Source organism: Spinacia oleracea, chromosome 4, assembly GCF_020520425.1.
Source record: "Spinacia oleracea cultivar Varoflay chromosome 4, BTI_SOV_V1, whole genome shotgun sequence".
Lineage (NCBI taxonomy): Eukaryota > Viridiplantae > Streptophyta > Magnoliopsida > Caryophyllales > Amaranthaceae > Spinacia > Spinacia oleracea.
The window spans coordinates 90,561,343-90,579,717 of NC_079490.1; the positions used below are offsets into that span (position 1 = coordinate 90,561,343).

The window sequence follows — 18,375 nt, forward strand, 5'->3', positions numbered from 1 at the left end:
AGAGAGTCAAGGGGTTCCTATATTCAGTTTGCCACCCATGAAAACATGTCCGCATTGCCAAGCACGACTTTTCCATTGTGAATCTCCTGAACTATGTTGCTTAAGTGGGAAGGTCAACTTACCTGATTTTCCATTATCCTCTGATATGCTTGATTTATATTCTGATCAATCGGAATATGGGGCTCATTTTAGGCAAAACATCCGTAAGTACAACCACGTCTTTTCATTCACTTCAATGGGAGTTCATTTAGATGACGAACTAGCAAATGCACGTCAAGGTGTTTACACATTCCGTGCACAAGGTTCAATTTACCATCGTATTGGAGGTTTCTTACCTTTGAACGAAGGAGATCGTCCTGGATTTCTTCAACTCTACATTTATGATACTGAGCATGAAAATGAAAATCGTGCAGCAGAGAATTCATCATTACGCCTCGATGTCATCGACAGAATCAAGAATATTTTGAATGCTCACAATCCTTTTGTCCACAATCTCCGCCATCTTGCTCAGCGTAGTGACTTAAGTGATTGCAAATTTGTCATCAAAGAGCAACCTACAAATAAACATCAATACTCGATGCCGACAGCTTCGCAAGTAGCAGCAGTTGTCGTTGGAGGTGATGACATTTCCAACTTGAAGGATAGGGACATCATGGTAGAGTCAGTAACTTGGCAACTAAGTTATATCAAAGACACTGCCAGTTATTATGACCCACTGCAGTATCCTCTACTGTTCCCTTATGGTTCTTACGGCTGGGATTTAAACAGTCGAAGTTCCACTGGTAAAAAGTTGACGTGCCGGGAATTCTATGCATACATGTTTCAGGTGCATATTTCTAATAACTCTTTTTTAAGCCTTATCCTAAAAATCATATACTTAGACCTTTATGACCAAAACAAGTATTTTGTGTTATAGATGCGGCAACATCTTGATTCTCTAATCTTAAGAGGCGGTCGTCTACTGCAACAATTTGTTGTCGATAACTGTGTGAAAATGCAAGCCAATAATTTGAGGTGGATTGCACTCAACCAAGATAAGATACGTGCTGATTTGTACAAGGGTTTAGAGGATTCTTTACATGCTGGAGAGCATAACACAGGTCCATATTGATTTAAGTTAATCGATTATACTCAATAATTCATACATTGTTTCACATGCAATAAAGTTTGTCTATATAATGCCTATTTGCAGAAAATGTTGGACGACGGACCATACTACCGTCTTCATTCGTTGGAAGTCCAAGAGATATGCACCAGAGGTATCAAGATGCCATGGCATTGGTTCATAAGTTCGGCAAGCCCGATATATTTCTTACAATGACATACAATCCATCTTGGCCAGAGATACAATCAGAATTGTTGGCCGGACAAGTTCCAAACGATCGTCCAGATCTGCTGACACGGGTTTTTCATGCTAAACTTGAAGAGTTGAAAAAGGATGTTCTAGAAAGGGGCGTCCTCGGAACGGTTGTTGCTTATGTATATGTGATTGAATTCCAAAAGAGGGGTCTTCCACATGTTCATATGTTATTAATTCTTGATCAAAATGACAAGCTAACCACTCCGGATGACTTTGATAAGATTGTGAGAGCAGTGATTCCTGATGAACAACAAGAACCAAAATTGTATAAGGCAGTTCTTAAACACATGATTCATGGCCCATGTGGTGTTCTCAACCACAAATCCCCGTGTATGAAACAAGGAAGTTGTAAGAAAGGATTCCCTAAGGAATTCTCCAATGATACAAAGCAAGGCAATGACTCATATCCTCTTTACCGTCGTCCACAAGATCGTCCAGCAGTACCATTGCGTGAGAATTCACGAGTTCGTGTAGATAATCGGTGGGTAGTCCCATATAATCCATTTTTGCTCTTAAAGTACGATTGTCACATCAATATTGAGATATGCAGCAGCATCAATTGTGTCAAATATCTGTATAAGTACATCCATAAGGGTTCAGATAGAGTTTCAATGGAAGTTCATAACGGAGATGAGATTGCACAATATGTCGATGCACGGTGGATTTGTGCACCCGAAGCTATGTGGAAACTTTACAAATTCCCCATGACTAGAATCTGTCCTGCCGTAGATCGTTTGCAGGTTCATTGCCAAACATGCATCAAGTGAGGTTCGAAGGGAACCAGCAAATCTCAAGCGTGTTAGCGAACCCAAGAAACTCTAAGACGATGCTCACTGAATTTTTCAAGATGAATTCAGTCGATCCAAATGCAAGGAAATATCTTTATCGAGAATTTCCTGAGCATTACAGATGGTTAACGAGTTCACGTGAATGGCAGAAGAGAAAAAGTACACAACGAGTTATGGGTCGATTGTATGTAGCTTCACCATTGGAAGGAGAACGATTTTATTTGAGAATGTTACTCAATCATGTGAGGGAGCGTACATCGTTCGAACATTTAAGAACGATCAATGGCGTCACACACCCTACATTCAGGGCTGCAGCTGAAGCCCTCGGTCTAATCGAAAATGACGAAAGCATTCGTCAATGTCTTTTAGAAGCATGTTCAGTACGAATGCCATCTGCATTACGTCGGTTATTTGCAACCATATTGGTATACTGTCAACCAACTGGATTACGAGCACTCTGGGATGAGTTTTTCCCTTACATGGTTGAGGATTATCCAGCCTCAAACACAACAAGTAATTCTGTTTTCCTCACTAACAAACTTTTGCAAGACATAGATAGGTTATTAAGACCACTTAGAAAAAGGATTTCTGACTACACGGAGTTTCCAAGCTTACCTGAATGTACTGATGACATTGACGAGCTTCCTTCTATCATGGAAGAGTACTTTTCTGTTCCGGTTCCAGATGAGGATTTGGCATGCGTTGGCACTCTCAATAGTGACCAACAAGTTGCATACGACACAATAATGAATGCTGTCATTTCAAAGGCTGGCTGTTCTTTCTTCGTCGATGGTCCTGGGGGAACCGGAAAAACATTTTTATACGGAGCCCTTCTTGCTACTGTAAAGAGTAGAGGCGAAATAGCTATCCCCACTGCAACATCTGGAATTGCAGCAACGTTGTTGCACCAGGGAAGAACATCACATTCGACTTTTCAGCTTCCACTTAATCCAGACAGCTCATCAACGTGCTCATTTACCAAACGTTCTAAAACTGCAATTCTCCTAAAAAATTCTGCCATTATCGTATGGGATGAGGCCCCAATGACACACAGATATCAATTTGAAGCTGTTGATCGATCACTCAAGGATTTAATGGGGAATGACTTGCCGTTTGGGGGGAAAATTATTGTGTTCGGTGGTGATTTCAGACAGGTTTTACCGGTGGTTCGAAACGGAACTAGAGCTCAAATGATTGACGCATCTTTTGTCAGGTCCCCTATGTGGAGACATATTCGTATTTTGCGTTTGAGAGAAAATATGAGATCAATTGATGATAACGGCTTTGCTAATTTCTTACTCTCTGTTGGGAACGGTAATGAACCTACTGTTTCAGATCAGATGATAAGGTTACCAACTGCCATGATTATACCAACAGTGGCAGATAGTTCGATCGAGGCTTTGATCGACCAAATCTTTCCAAGTTTAAGTGAGCATGTTGGTGATGGAAATTTTATAGTTGAAAGGGCGATCATCACACCCCTGAACGAAGACGCTGATAGAATAAATAATAAGGTTGTCGAAAAGTTTCTCGGAGAAGGAAAAACGTATTATTCGTTTGATTCTGTTCCTGAAGATAAGAGAAATTTGTACCAACAAGAGTTTTTGTATTCGATTTCTGCGTCGGGATTGCCTCCCCATGCTCTCACCCTGAAACCTGGGGTACCCTTAATGCTTTTGAGAAATATTGATCCTAAACATGGTCTTTGCAATGGAACACGGTTGCTTTGCCATTCATTAAAGGACAATTTTATTGATGCTGAGATATTAACCGGACATTCTAGGGGGAACATAGTGTTTTTGCCAAGAATTCCCTTGAAAACTGCTGAAGATATTAAATTGCCATTCGAGATGGTCAGAAAGCAATTTCCTGTGAAGTTGAGTTTTGCCTTGACTATCAACAAGTCTCAGGGACAAACTATTCCACATGTTGGGATATACCTCCCCGATCATGTATTTAGCCACGGCCAGCTATATGTGGCATTATCACGAGGAATTTCAGAGAACACGACAAAGATCGTGGTAGAAAAGGGAAAGGTTCAAGGTTGTGAAGGCATATTCACTAAAAATATTGTGTACAAAGAAGTTTTGTTGTCTTATGATTAGAGATACGGAATTAAAGTATTGTTTTTTATTTCCCAGTTTTATAATAAACGTTATTGTACTCACATTGAGTAGTTTTTATAATAATAATTGCTTTCTGATATAACTACAGACGAATTGAGAGATGTGAATTTTATATATCGGAGTAATTAAATGTATTCATGTACATAGCTTTCTTTTCATGTGATATACCTATTCATACATTGTGAATTTCGGTTTATGTAATTCTAATTTTGAACTGAACTAACTTTACAGGATGACAGAGTACCATTATCCAACTTTTGAGCATTTATATCCTAGCGGGGTATAACGATATGATGTACGAGCCCGACTGATTCGCAATTATGATATTTTCAACTACAACCATAAAGGAAAAACCAAGCAAACATGGAAAATGCTTTTTGTCGATGTTGAGGTAAATGACCTTATGCTTCATTTAAATTTTCATTGAATCTGAACTATATCATAACTTTGCATGTGTTTCCTTTTGTAGGGTGAGGGCATACAGTGCAATATTTTCGATTGATTTTTGTTTGATTGATTTTTTTGATTGAAACCCTTAAATTTTGTTTGATTGATTTTTTTGATTGAAACACTTTAATTTTTTTGATTGAAATTGTGTATTTTGTTGATTTTGATTATTATTTTGAAAGCATTTCGTTGTGACACTTTTGGAGACGGATTTGAGACTAATTTCGCTCCTCTGACCTCGAAGAATTCGTGAAGGGTAATTTCTCTCTCCAAAAACCCGATTTCAAAACCCTAATTTTACGTTTTGGTCACTAAATTCTCTCAATTTTGATGTTTCAGGTGTTTCATTCGACTTATCAGATAAAGAGTTTTTCTGCATCGAAGATCGAGAGGTCTTTTCTGGTTGTTGTTGATTGTCTTCGTGGCAGCTTTGCTTAATTATTCTCCTCAAATTTATTTCTTGCAAACCAGTTTGATGATTAGGTATGTTTTATGTCATTAATTTTGATCCGGGTGTTGTTTTTTGAGTTTGGTGTTTTGCATCTGGAATTCTAAATTAATCAAATTTTGGAGAACTTTGGATTAATGTGACAGGGGGTTCCCTTTTTGGTGAGCTTGGCTGCACTTATCTCCTTGCCCATTTTTCCTATCTTATGTGGTGAGTTTACTGTTAAATCTTTCTTTTTCGTTTTGTTAGTGGAGCCATATAGATTGAATAATGTAGACTTAATTCGGGTCTTAGTACGAATAGTACCTAAACATGTGTTGATGTTTTGTTTAGTGAATTCTATTGCATTTTTGGATTAATGTCTTTTTTTTATCCCCCTGCAATAATGGAGGTATACTCTATATCTAGAAATGTGTCTGAATTTAGGGATTTACACATTTGAATGGGCTGTAAGTTTGAAGACTGCCAAATGCTACTACAATTAAATGAATTTCCTGATTTTGTTCGAACGGAAAGCTGAAACCTTTTTTTTCTTTCTACATTAGTACAAAGAGATAGAATTGGACTTCTTTGGGGTGAATTAACACGATTCTGTTTTTGTTCATGATGATTAATACGAAGCAGTATAAAATGGAGTAGCTAGAAGAAGAACAGGAGTTTTGGGAATATTTCAAATGAGCAAAAAAACCCACCAGTCTCAACATTTGTTATGTGCATATTTTTTGCACTAAATATGCTTTTTTTTTTTTTTTTTAACATAATACACATATTTTTTGAACTATATGTGCATATTATTTGACTCAAATATAATGTCCGTATTTTGTTGAACGTTTTTCAGAAAATCAAAAATTGTATTCACTTATAAAGAAAGGTGTAAATTTAGCTTAAAAAATATGTACATAGAGTTAAAAAAGTATGTACATAGTCGTCTTGCTGATGAGTTTTTATTTACTGGGCAGTTTTACATTTGAGCTTTCTTCTTTAAAGAAATGTGGATGATTTTAGTTCGCTGCAGTATTTGTGGTTTCTTTGCAGCTTTGGGTTGAAGTAAGAAGAGAGTACGTGTTGTTATTACTATTGAGTTGCCTTTTCTGATGTCAAAAGAATTCCCTCCCAACCAGGAGATTGATATTCTATTATCAATAGAGATACATGTCTCTGTTCTTTTTCTTATTTTCTTTCTTTGATTAACTGTTCTCTATTGGTTTATGATTACTGCATTCAGTAAAAATGGTGTCCTGATTCTGCTCTTTGTATGCAACTTTTAATTTTCTCATTTGTATGTCTTCTCCTGAAATTCGGTAAATAACTTTTTAAATTTCTCTACTTGAGTATAGCAGCTGTCATATGTCCGTAGAGACTATAACGGAAAGGGAAATTATGGAATTATGTTATCTCCTGCAAATCCTTTATTCTCAGTAATGAAGTTTTGATTTTTCGTTGTGATATATTAGTTGTAACAATACAATTTTAAGTTTTTTAATAATTTCGCATGCATCGCGTGCATCTCTATTAATTTTAGAACATTTACTGTTTATGCAGTCGCTCTAGACCCGAAGCTCGGAGTAGTCCTGAATTTGTTAAAGATGAAAGCCCTGCTAATGGAAGATACCACAGGTTTGTGTTCATATCCAACCTGGCTATCTTCATCTCTCTACCATTTTGGGACTGAAACCTATATTGTCGATGCAGTCGCTTTAGAGTTGAGGTCGAGGAACGCCTGATTATCCTAAAAGATGAACTTCTAATGGAAGATGTCACAGGTTCAGTTAATCTCGAAACTGAATACCTTAATTTCTCCTCAGACTCAATTTAAGACTTAATTTATAGATTCTATGTTGTTGAATATTGATGCAGTCGTTCTAGACCTGAAACTCGGGGAACTTCTAATTATGCTAAAGATGAAGGCCATGCTAATGGAGGAAGATACCACAGGTTTGTGTTCATTTCCATCCTAATTCCCTTGAGCTTTTTCGACTAATGAGGTACTAGGTATAGATGTGAGTCCCCATGCCCCTGTTGTTCTTTTATACAGAATATCTGTTGTGAACTTAAAGAACATTCAGTTCTCTCTTCAACTCACCTGTGTACTTAATTACTCCATTGCATCTTAACTATTATCGCAGTCGATCTCCTCCACCACGAGAGAGGTCGAGATCCTAAGCAAGGAGATGGTCACAAATCGGTCACTTGAAGGGCTGTTTCTGGAGAGGGGATGATATCCTGAGCAAAGAAATGATCTTGAATCAGTATTTGTCAAGTGCAGTTTTTAGAGGAGAGCTATAGTTGCTTAAAAGTACCCTATTTGTGAAAATGCGTGGTATATCAACAAATTTACAATTGAATTTGATATTGTGTAAGTGCTTATGATGTTGCCGAACCGTGACTGAACTATTTGTATATAGACATGATTTCAAGTGTGAACATTTTGTAAATTTTGTTAATTTTATGGATACGTTCTTGAGTCATGGCTGTGAGGTTTATTTTTGTGTGTATGACAATGAATTGAAGCTGCATTGTTGTTAAGGTCGTCACGCTGTTCATTAAAGTAAACACATGATTACCCGTTACACTATTTAGATGTATGATTGTATACTATAACCTTAATTTTTTTAAATATGAACTTTGCGAACATTTTTTTTAATCTAATATGTATATTTAGTGGTAGTAAAACAATTTTAATTTTTTATATAATCTCGCACGCATCGCGTGCATATAAGACTAGTATTGAATAGCCAAACTCTATGGCAAGTAGGCTTTGCTTAAACACGAGTTTGTGACATATATAAGTTGTAAAACGTTTCCGCTATTCCATGAAGTCAATTGACATAATTCCTAAAGTTTATAATGGTATCAGAGCCAATGATAATTCACCCTGTTGAAAAAAAAAATCCCCTTCCCCTACACCCATAATGCCTCTCCATTCTGCCGCCCTGGGCAATCCTGCAGCAAGGTGTTAATTCTGGTGGTTTATTCTTGAAGGCAGCAACTACTGATGGTTTGTTTTGTTCTTGGTCACAGAGGTCAGTGTTTTATGTATTATGTTTTGTGATTCGTTAATATTATGGGTGACGGTAATGGGAAGAACGGTAAGGAGGTGCTACTTATTCATGATGCATCTTCTATCTATTATCTACATCCTTCTGAAGGGCCTAGTAATTCACTCACTAAATATATGTTAAAAAATGAGAACTTTAATATTTGAGAAAAGGTTATTATTAATGCTTTGGAAGGTTGTAATAAATTTGGTTTTGTTAATGGTGAATTTGAGAAACCTACTGATGAGACTAGTGCCGAGTTTAGTGCATGAAAATCGAATAATTCTACAATATGTTCCTGGATGTTTAATTCTATGACGAGTCTATACAACCTAGCTAGTGTTGCTGGCCATAAGATTACTCGGGAGATGTAGTTGGCTTTAAACAATGGGCCCTCGTTTAAACCAACTCAAGGTTGAATTTCACCTGCTCCGCTTGTAACACCCTAATAATTCTTTGCTTTTATAAAATCATTTTTCAACTTTAAAAATAAGGAATTATCAAAGTATTACCGTTCCTGTGATAACGGGTAATGCTAGTATCAGAATTACGCAGTGGGAATAACTAACTTTCAAAACAATATTTAATAGTTAATGGCCTCCATACAAGTTGGAACCATAACGGCCCAAACCAAAATACTTAAAACAAAACCATTAACTAATTGAAAGCGTTATAATCTAGACTAATTAAATAAATAGAGTTTGAAACAATGCAAGAGAAAAAATATCGCTCAACCAATCCCCTTGCTAAATAACTTCTCTTGCAAGTCATCTCTACCAACCTGTTTATTAAGATTCTACTCCCCTACAATGCAAAGTAAAACCTTGACCGTAATTAATAGTATAATTAAAAGTAAAAATACTAACTTGTGGGATATCATTGAATTCGTTTCAATATAAATTTTCTAAATATCATATTTTTATAATTTTTACTAATGCAAATAAAACTATTAATGGTCAAAGTAGTGCAATGGAGACCACGCATAATAGTAAAAGTGAAGAACATTATGGAACGGAAGGAGTATAAAGGATTTAAAGGTCAACAAAATGTTGTAATTGAGAATTTGCCTTTAGATTAAGACATCCAAATTGAGCCCATTTAGAAAAAAAATATGTAATTCTTAAAATATGCCCAGAATTCCAAATTAAAACGTATCCAACAGGGGTGGACCCAGAAATTTATAAATGGGGGTCCAAAAAAATTTATGATTTGCTTTCTAATTTTTCATATTTGCTCTTTATAGAGGGTTGAAAGTTGAGAGGTAAGTACTCGAAATATTAAAAACGCCATAATAAAATATGTGGAGGATTTATGAACTTTAATTTTGGATTTTCATAGCAATAAAAGTCAACACCTAGTCCAAATTGCAAACAATAACTTGGCACGATTTCAATTTAAAATGAAAAAAACGAGTTTTTCATACTTAAAATGAGATTTACTTTATTACAATAATTACCACTAGAAGTATATCTTAAGAAAAATACAAAATATTTTTGAAGAAAAAATAACATTATTATTTTCTTGTGTTTTTGTAAAAGCAAAATCATGAACCATTCTAGAAAAAAAAAAGCGATGAAGAAGAAAAATAAACATAAAGAATTTAGATGATCAACGAAGGGGACAAAGTAAAAGATAAAAAAATAAGTGGAAAAAAATCATAATTAACTTCACTTAAAAGGATTCAGACCCTGGTCACGTGGGCAACATAGTATTCAAGCAACCACTATGCTTCAAGTACATTTCATTGTCATAAATGTAAATTAATTATAAATAACTTAATTATTTCAACTGTAATTAATTACCCCATTATCAATTTTACAGTTTTTTTTAAAAAATAATGAGGGTTCCCTTTGGACCCCTCTAGAGATACGTAGGTCCGCCCCTGTTACTTCCTCCGTTTTTTGTAAAAGTAAGGGATTCTTTGAAGAAGTGGAGGCCTACATTCCACAACTGGTAGAGCCCACAAATGTGGTCCAAGTTAGCAGTGAACAAGATGGTATTGTTCTTCCAGCAGATGGGCCGGATCAAGACCGTTTGTTTGACTATATTGCTGAACCGGGTCATGAACCGGGCCACGAATCGGGTCAACCAGCAAATTTGGCTGACATCTTTGGATCGGATTTATGGGAGAGCATTCAAAGCCAGGGATACTTATCTGAAGACACGTCAGTGGTTCAGATGTAATTGGAGAAAACAGGGGAAATTCTGCATCCCCAAAATCACCCCTCTTATATCCAGGTTCACACTCATCCTTGCGAACGGGGTCCTCTAGCTCATACCATTCTCAAATTGGCAATTTACCAGATCAAGAATTGGCAAATTTAAAAGCTTTATTCGAAAACTTGGAGAAAGACCCGGGCTTTGAAGCTTACTCTAACGTGAAGAATTCTGGAGATCTCTTTGCAATTGTGGAAGAAGGAAAAAGAATGGCAAACAAAACACAACAACTGGATCTGAATTTGAAGGTGGGAGACAACTTAGGTTGTACTGGGCTCGAGGATATCAGTAGGAAACCGGCCCAAATCGAAAAACGGCCCAAATTCAAACTCCTTTTCTGGGCAACGATATGGTAGCTAGCGGTGGAAGGACAAGAAGTGGCGGCTCCGGTTTGGCGTTGGGCGGCTCAGGGCCGTTGATGGGTGGAGGTTCATGTCTGGGTGATGGTGGAGGTTCAGGCGAGGCGGACGAAGATACAGGGCCGATGATCGGTGACGGTTCGGCAGGGCAAGCTGTGACAGAACCACTGAAAGGGAAAAATCGAATTAAAAGGAAGAAAAAGTATGTAAGGGGACCGTATAACAAGAGGAAGAGGATTGACCCAAGGTCATGGATGGCGTCGCAATCCGCTGTCAGCGTGCCGCCAGTGACGGTGGAGCCGGCGATCGGAGGAGTAAAGAGAAAGCGAGAGGATGTCCCATGTCTTCCGTCGGAGCCGTGCATTCCGGGGAAGCAGTGTTCTTTCCATCACTATGTGGGAAACAGGAACCTCAACTATGAGAAAATTATGGGTGACTTTCTTAATTCTCACTTTGAACAATGCAGGAATACAGAGGATTTCCCCCTAGCAGAGTATTTCAAGATAAAACACCCAAGATGTGAGTTGGGCCACTGTGTTGGCATGCAGCCCAACAAACCAAAAGGCAATGCGGCTGGGCCTTCACAGCCTCCACCAGATAAATGAAGATCATGGCGTGGAATTGTAGGGGCATAACCGGCGCGGACCACCCTACAATTCCGTTTCTGTAATGGATTGTCCGCAAGCTAAGTCCTGATATTTTGTTCTTAATGGAAACTAAAAGTACGGATTGTAATATTTCTAATCTAGCTAGCCTTCTTAATTTTGACTTGTATGATAGTTTAGAGGGCTCGAATATGGCGGGGGGTTTAGCAGTATTTTGGGCCAGCTCTATCAAGCTTAATGTAGCTATTAAGTCTAAGAACTTCTTTTCATGTAAGATAACTGATGTAATAGAAACTAATGTAGTATATGAATGGACTCTTATTTTGTTGTACGGCTCGCCTTATTTAGGGGATAGACCAAAGGTGTGGGAGACTATAACCTCAATTTGTTCGAACTCCAGGGATGACTTTGTTATCCTTGGTGACATAAACCAGGTGGAATACTCACACCAGAAAATGGGGGGACATAAACTAATACAAGGGCGAAATGACTTTATCAAATGTAGGAACGAATGGCAAGTTACGGACATTCCGTTCCACGGGCCAAAATTTACATGGTGCAACAACAGGGTTGGGAATGAGAGAATCTATGAGCAACTAGATAGGGGTTATGCTTCAGATTCATGGCTAGAAGCATTCCCGGAAGCAACCATTCTAAATTTCCCGATTGTAGTCTCCGATCATGGGCCCATTATTCTACACACAAAGCCAGATAACAAGAGAAAAAAGGGCCCGATCAGAATGGAAGCCTGGTGTTTAGATATGGAGGAGCCGAAAAAAATCATAAAAGAGGCATGGCAAAAAAATGATGGTGGATCACCGATGTTTGGGTGCTCTAAAAAACTCAAAAACACCAGGTATGAGCTTTTCAAATGGAGCAGGGACTTCAAGATGGCCAACAACTTGATTTGGGAAAAGGTAATGGAGGATTGTGATATGGCCCAAGCCAAGCTAGGGGAAGGGGGTAACGCAGCAAGAGAAGGAAATGTTAGGGAAGAATGCCTTCAACATGCAATTCTTAAGCTAGCTTTCTGGAAACAAAGAGCAAAAGGAAAATGGAATGCTCTAGGAGATTCAAACACAAAGTATTTTTTCAGGAGTGCCAAAGCAAGGAAAAAAAAGAATGAAATCCTCCTACTCAAAGGACCAGACGGAAAGTGGGAAACTACACCAGGGAAAATTCAAGAGGTGATCCTAAACCACTTTAAAGAGATTTTGATGAGGAAAGGTGATGGAGGCACGAGTAGGGAGGGGCTTAATGCAGAGTTGGAGAGCATAGTGGACATCATCCCGAAAATCAACGATAATCATAAAAACATACTTGCTGCAGCGGTTAATATGGGAGAAATCAAGAAAGCTATATTTCAGCTTGGCCCACTTAAAGCCCCAGGGCCTGACGGCATACCAGCTTGTTTCTACCAGAAAGCATGGGAGATAGTGGGTGAAGATGTCACTAAAGCAGTACAACATTTCTTCTCAAATGGGTATATGCTCAAACAGTGGAACCAAACTTTCATCGCCCTAATCCCAAAAGTGGAACGGCCAGAAAACCCGGGACAACTACGACCAATAAGCCTGTGCAATGTCATCTACAAAATCATTTCCAAATGTCTCACAAATAGAATGAAGGTAATTATGCCAGAAATTGTAGGGCCTTATCAAAATGCATTTGTTTCAGGAAGACTAATGGGGGACAACTGCCTACTATCTCATGAGGTCCTCAATTTCACAAAGAAAAGAAAGAAAGGCAGGGATTTTTATGCAGTTTTGAAGATCGACATGAACAAAGCATATGATAGAGTCAATTGGGATTTCATAAGTTGGCTCCTTGAGCACATGGGGTTCCCGCATATATGGGTACACTGGATCAAGCAATGCATCTCCACAGTTTCATATTCAATCCTTATCAATGGCGAACCTTCTCCAAGTTTTCAACCTTGTTGCGGCTTGAGGCAAGGAGATCCGATGTCACCATACATTTTCATTTTGGTTATGGAGGTGCTCTCGAACATGATGCTGAAACTACAAAGCAAGGGGGAAATTACAGGGATTAGGGTTGCGAGGGGAGCCCCTTCCATATCCCATCTCTTCTTTGCGGATGATGCACTTTTCTGCTTTAAAGCAACGCCTGAGGCCTGCACGACAATCAGAAACACAATCAGACTATTCTTCGATATATCAAGGGAAATGATCAACTACGAAAAATCATCAGTTATGTTTAGCCCCAACACTCCTACTAAGTTCAAACACATGATGAGGAAGATTCTTGGAACACCGAGCACGAACAAACTAGGTACTTACTTGGGATGCAATGTGAAGGTAGATGGGAGAAGCTCGCATCTGTTCCAACCTCTTATAGATAAAGTACAGAAAAAGATTAATTCCTGGAAGAATTTAGCATTATCGCAGGCTGGAAGGCTCCTCCTCATCAATGGTATTTTGGCTGCGTTGTGTTCTAACATTCTGTCTGTCTTCTTAGCCCCAAAGATCATCAAGAAGCGGATTGACTCCATGCTATGTAGATTCTGGTGGAAAGGGAGCTCGGACACGAAAGGGATTTGTTGGAGAAAAAGGACACTACTTGGAAAACCAAAAGAAATAGGAGGGGTGGGATTACGAAGTGTCGAGCTGTTCAACAAAGCGCTACTAGTGAAACACGCCCACAGGATCCACAACAACAATCAACTGTAATCTCAAAAATCTATAAAGCAAAATACAAAGGATCACCGATCGAGTATGGAATGGCAGGAAGGATAAGTGCGTCAACGTCATGGGGCTTTAAAGGCCTAACAAAATGTGTTTCTGAATGTAAAGAGGGATTCGGGAAAGTTCTAGGGAATGGGTGCACGATAAATGTCAGCAAGGACAACTAGTTGAAAGAAGGGAAACCTCTTTTCAAATCGCCAGAATTAGCAACAAGCTTTGCAGCAAAGAATGTCCAGGATTTAATGGTGCCGGGTTCAAAAGTCTGGAACTCCCATCTTATATGGAACTCTTTCACCAAAAGTTCAGCAGAGTCGATCTTGAGTACCCATATCCCTAGTACGGGGGGAGAGGACAAATTAGTATGGACCAAAGCTGAAGACGGGGAGGCGACAGTGAAGTCGGTCTACAAACTTCTGGGGGCGCAACAACAGGAGACTCAGGGGATGGTGCACAATGCAAACTTTTGGAAAGGATTGTGGAGCATGGAAATCCTACCGAAATGGAAAGTGTTTTTATGGAGACTGATAAATAGAGCCTTAGCACTGAATGTGAATCTCTGTAAACGTGGAATCTTGGTACATAAAAACTGCCACCTGTGTGGAAAAGAGGAAGAAGATGAGAGACATTTATTTAGGGATTGCGTAATCACAAAACATATTTGGAGATCATCGGACCTAGGCATTTCTGCAGAGGACGCCAGGAATATCAGCATCAACAATTGGATTATTAATTTTTTAACCTATATCTGGAAAGAAGACGGGCCTGCTAGCCCGCGAGCGAATAGCTTTGTAGCCACAATATGGAGCATTTGGATTCATCGTAATAGCGTGGTGTTCAAAAGAAGTAAACCCAACCCAGAGAGCATCATGGAAATTATCAAAGAAATGTATAAAGCAAATGAGGAAGCCTCAGTCCTAAGGAAAAAATTATCAAAGGGAAACAAGTTGAAGAAGGACGACCAAGCCAACCCAGTGGCAATTCTCGTAGGAGATTTCAACGACACGGGGATCAAACTGCTGGTGGATGGGTCTTGGAAGCAAAGGAAAAATGGAAGCTCGGTAGCAGCAGTCGGCTGGATAATCAAACACGACCAGATCACCTTAGCTAAAGGAGGAGGCAGAATCAGAGCTTCTTCAGCTCTACAAGCTGAAGGGTATGCCATTCTGAGAGGCCTAATTGAAGCAGAAAGACGCAACATCAAGAAAATATCTACACTGTCTGACAGTCGAACGTTATGCAAACTACTGAAGGATAATAAAATAGGAACAATAGAAGTAGCAAGCATAATGGATGAAATTAGGAAGTATGCACTTAAGTTTGAGTTTTGTTCTATTGTGAATGTTAGTAGAAATGTTGTAACTCCTGCTCATGACCTTGCTTCTCAAGCAAGAAAACATGGGATGGTCGACTTTGTTATTTGAATGTATGGACTTGTTGTCAAAAAAAAAAAAAAAACACTTGTATAGGCATATAATTTTAGAGTCTCATGCAATAATATCTCTATTATATAAGTGAAGAGGGGAGGGGTATTTCGGTAACACCATTTTTAGTTTCCTCTTAGGATAAGGCTACATTACTCTCTAAACAAAATTAAATTCAATTAAAAAGCTAATTATTTATTGATTTAAAAATCTGATTATTTATTGATTTTAAAAACTGGAAATCAATAAAAAAAAATCAGGAAAAAAATTTGGTGCCAGCATTATGGGTTAATCCCCATTCGTGTAAAATTTAATGGTCTAATATTTGGAGATCTTTGATTTTCTACAAAATCTGGAAAATATTATGGCATTTATTTTCTATAAGAATGGTAAGATATGATTATGTAGAAAAGACTATAAGAGTATAGTTGCACGTAGTATGTACAAGATCTTTGCTTATGCCCATACATACAATATTAAGTAAAAATACAATTTTAAGTTAATTTCGCTTGCATCGCGTGCATATAAGATATATATCTCTATTTTATAATGGAATTCATGAGGTAATTTTGGTAAATGGCATTTTGGTGTCCCCCTATGAAATAGACTATAATACCCTTAATAAGTTTTAACTTAATTTAATTATAATAATTCTAAAAACTGATAATTAATGTCATATTGTAAAAAATGAAATTTCAATGCACGTGACAACCAAAAGTCAACAACAATTTAATTTAATTCCTATAGAAAACATGAAAGCAGGTATTTAGGCAGTTAAAAAAATTGGAATAATTCATCCCTTTAATCTTACATTTTTTTTTTTTTTACAAAATTAAACTTAGTCTTACTCTTAATCATTCCCTAATTTTATATGGTTATACAAGCACTTTGCGGCAAAAAACGCAAAAAAATGAACAAGTAAAAATACAATCTTTTACGTTTATTTTAGTTAATTTGTTATTACATTAATTCCTAAATAGATTTTATTTCATATAAACATGTATACTCCGTATTTGTTTTCTTTAGTTTTAAATAAATTTTCTTACATGTTTTAGAAAATGTATATACATTTAAGAATATGTAGCGTGTATATAGGACTATGTTTTAATTACAAATTAGAGAAGAAAGTCGTTGAAGTATTATTTTAGTTCATTATGATCAAACTTTAGTTTAATAACTTAGCACTTAGGTATCTACATAAGATATCGATAATGCACTTATAAAAATTGTTAATAAAGTTATAAAACGTTAGAACATATTTGCGTTTTGCATGCATTGCGTGCATAGAATACTAGTTATTAAATAGTACAAGTGGGTAAGTAGATAATTACTCCCTCTGTTCCTAAATAAGTGTCACTTTTGGGCCTCGGCACGGTGCTTAAGAAAATTGTAAAGTGTGTAAGAGTTAATGATTGAGAATGTTTTTTTTTGGGAAAGGATAAAGTAGATAATTATTTAATTGAATAAAGTACAAATAAAAGTGTATGTGGGAATTGAAAAGTGGAAGTGTAGAATTTGTAAGTAAAAGTAATTATGATTTATAGAAAAGTGGGAAAAGTGAAAAAAGTACATGTTCAAAAATAGAAATGTGACACTTATAAGGGAACGCCAAAAATGAAAAAGTGACACTTATTTAGGAACAGAGAGAGTATTATTTAAGAACAACAATGAAGACCATGATAGTGATAAAATGTAAGCTATTGTGATTTTTTTAATTATCGAAGTGGGGATAACAAGGGAGAGAAACAATAAAATATTTTGAATGAGCATTTAATGAAAGAGAAAAATAATAAATATGGTAGAAATTTACAAAGCGTAGAAGTGATGCATTTAAAAAGAAGCACGCACAAAAGACAAGTGATGCACTTAAAAAACCGAAAGGAGTATTATATATGTTGAAAAAGTCGTCTGAAAAAGTCGTCAGGGCTATCTTAGCAGGTCTACGTAACCAACCGAGTCAAATGCTTTCTACAGTAGGTGACGATATGGGTTGATTGAGAAGTGATTCTTTCAAGGAATTATTTCACTTCTTCCAAAAAATCATAATTTCTCCAGAAGTCATTTCCTTAGAAGTAGCCGTTCCGAGTTAATTTCAGTGATTGGGAAATTTTTCCAATCAAATGGTATTTTCGTAAATAATTGATGATTTTATTACGAAAATGCCACTAAATGTGAATTAAAGTACAATGACAAGTCATCAAATATGGGCCACATTTACGGTCATTATTGTATTTTCATAATACATCAACATCGATATAATATACAGTCAACCGCTCACAATATACAATAAGCTTCTACTAATAAACAATCTACAAATATAAATATATAGACAATCACTTACCAATAAACAATATTGCATTTTAGTAATTCATTAGCAATTATAAAATATACAGTCAACGATAAGTGGTATACAATCAACACCGAATAATATGCAGTTAATAACTATAAATATAAAGTCAACGCCTAATAATATACCACCTACAGTTTTCAAGCAAAATATTTACTAAAATGTCAATTAATTGGATATTTTTTCCATTCACTGAGATTAACTCGAAATTTCTCCCTTATAAGAAGTGAATCTATCTTGGAATACAAACTTTTGTAAAAGACGGTCTTACCGGAAAGACCACCTTATAATCGAATTGGGTTCAAATATTTCGCGGGTTAATACACGCGGATACGGGTTATGGGTTTTAATTTTCGGATCTTATAAAAAAACTGTTTTCACCACATTTCAAAACCCATTCATTTGTCTCTCTCCCCAACGACTGTCTGCCTCCCTCTCTCTCTCCTAAAGACCCTGCTTCTTTCTCTCTCCTCAAACCCTAATTTCCCGGCTGGGAGGCAAAACCACGGAGAGG

The 18,375-nt window shown here is 37.1% G+C and overlaps 2 protein-coding genes across 2 annotated transcripts; both read left to right on the forward strand.

Annotated features, from left to right (window-relative positions):
- Positions 1–235: 235 nt before the first annotated feature.
- Positions 236–2,127, forward strand: LOC130471699 (uncharacterized). Its single transcript, XM_056841965.1, has 3 exons — positions 236–826; positions 917–1,100; positions 1,193–2,127. The coding sequence occupies exons 1-3, from the start codon at positions 236–238 to the stop codon at positions 2,125–2,127; spliced, it is 1,710 nt and encodes a 569-aa protein (XP_056697943.1).
- Positions 2,128–2,186: 59 nt separating this feature from the next.
- LOC130471700 (uncharacterized) lies at positions 2,187–4,253 on the forward strand. The gene has a single exon (XM_056841966.1). It carries the CDS (start codon positions 2,187–2,189, stop codon positions 4,251–4,253), a length of 2,067 nt encoding a protein of 688 aa, XP_056697944.1.
- Positions 4,254–18,375: the final 14,122 nt, after the last annotated feature.

Coding starts and splice junctions, on each gene's coding strand:
- LOC130471699 (XM_056841965.1), top strand. CDS start 236: ATGGGAGTTCATTTAGATGACGAACTAGCAAATGCACGTCAAGGTGTT. Junction 827..916: donor TCTATGCATACATGTTTCAG/GTGCATATTTCT, acceptor TTTGTGTTATAG/ATGCGGCAACATCTTGATTC. Junction 1,101..1,192: donor TGCTGGAGAGCATAACACAG/GTCCATATTGAT, acceptor GCCTATTTGCAG/AAAATGTTGGACGACGGACC.
- LOC130471700 (XM_056841966.1), top strand. CDS start 2,187: ATGCTCACTGAATTTTTCAAGATGAATTCAGTCGATCCAAATGCAAGG.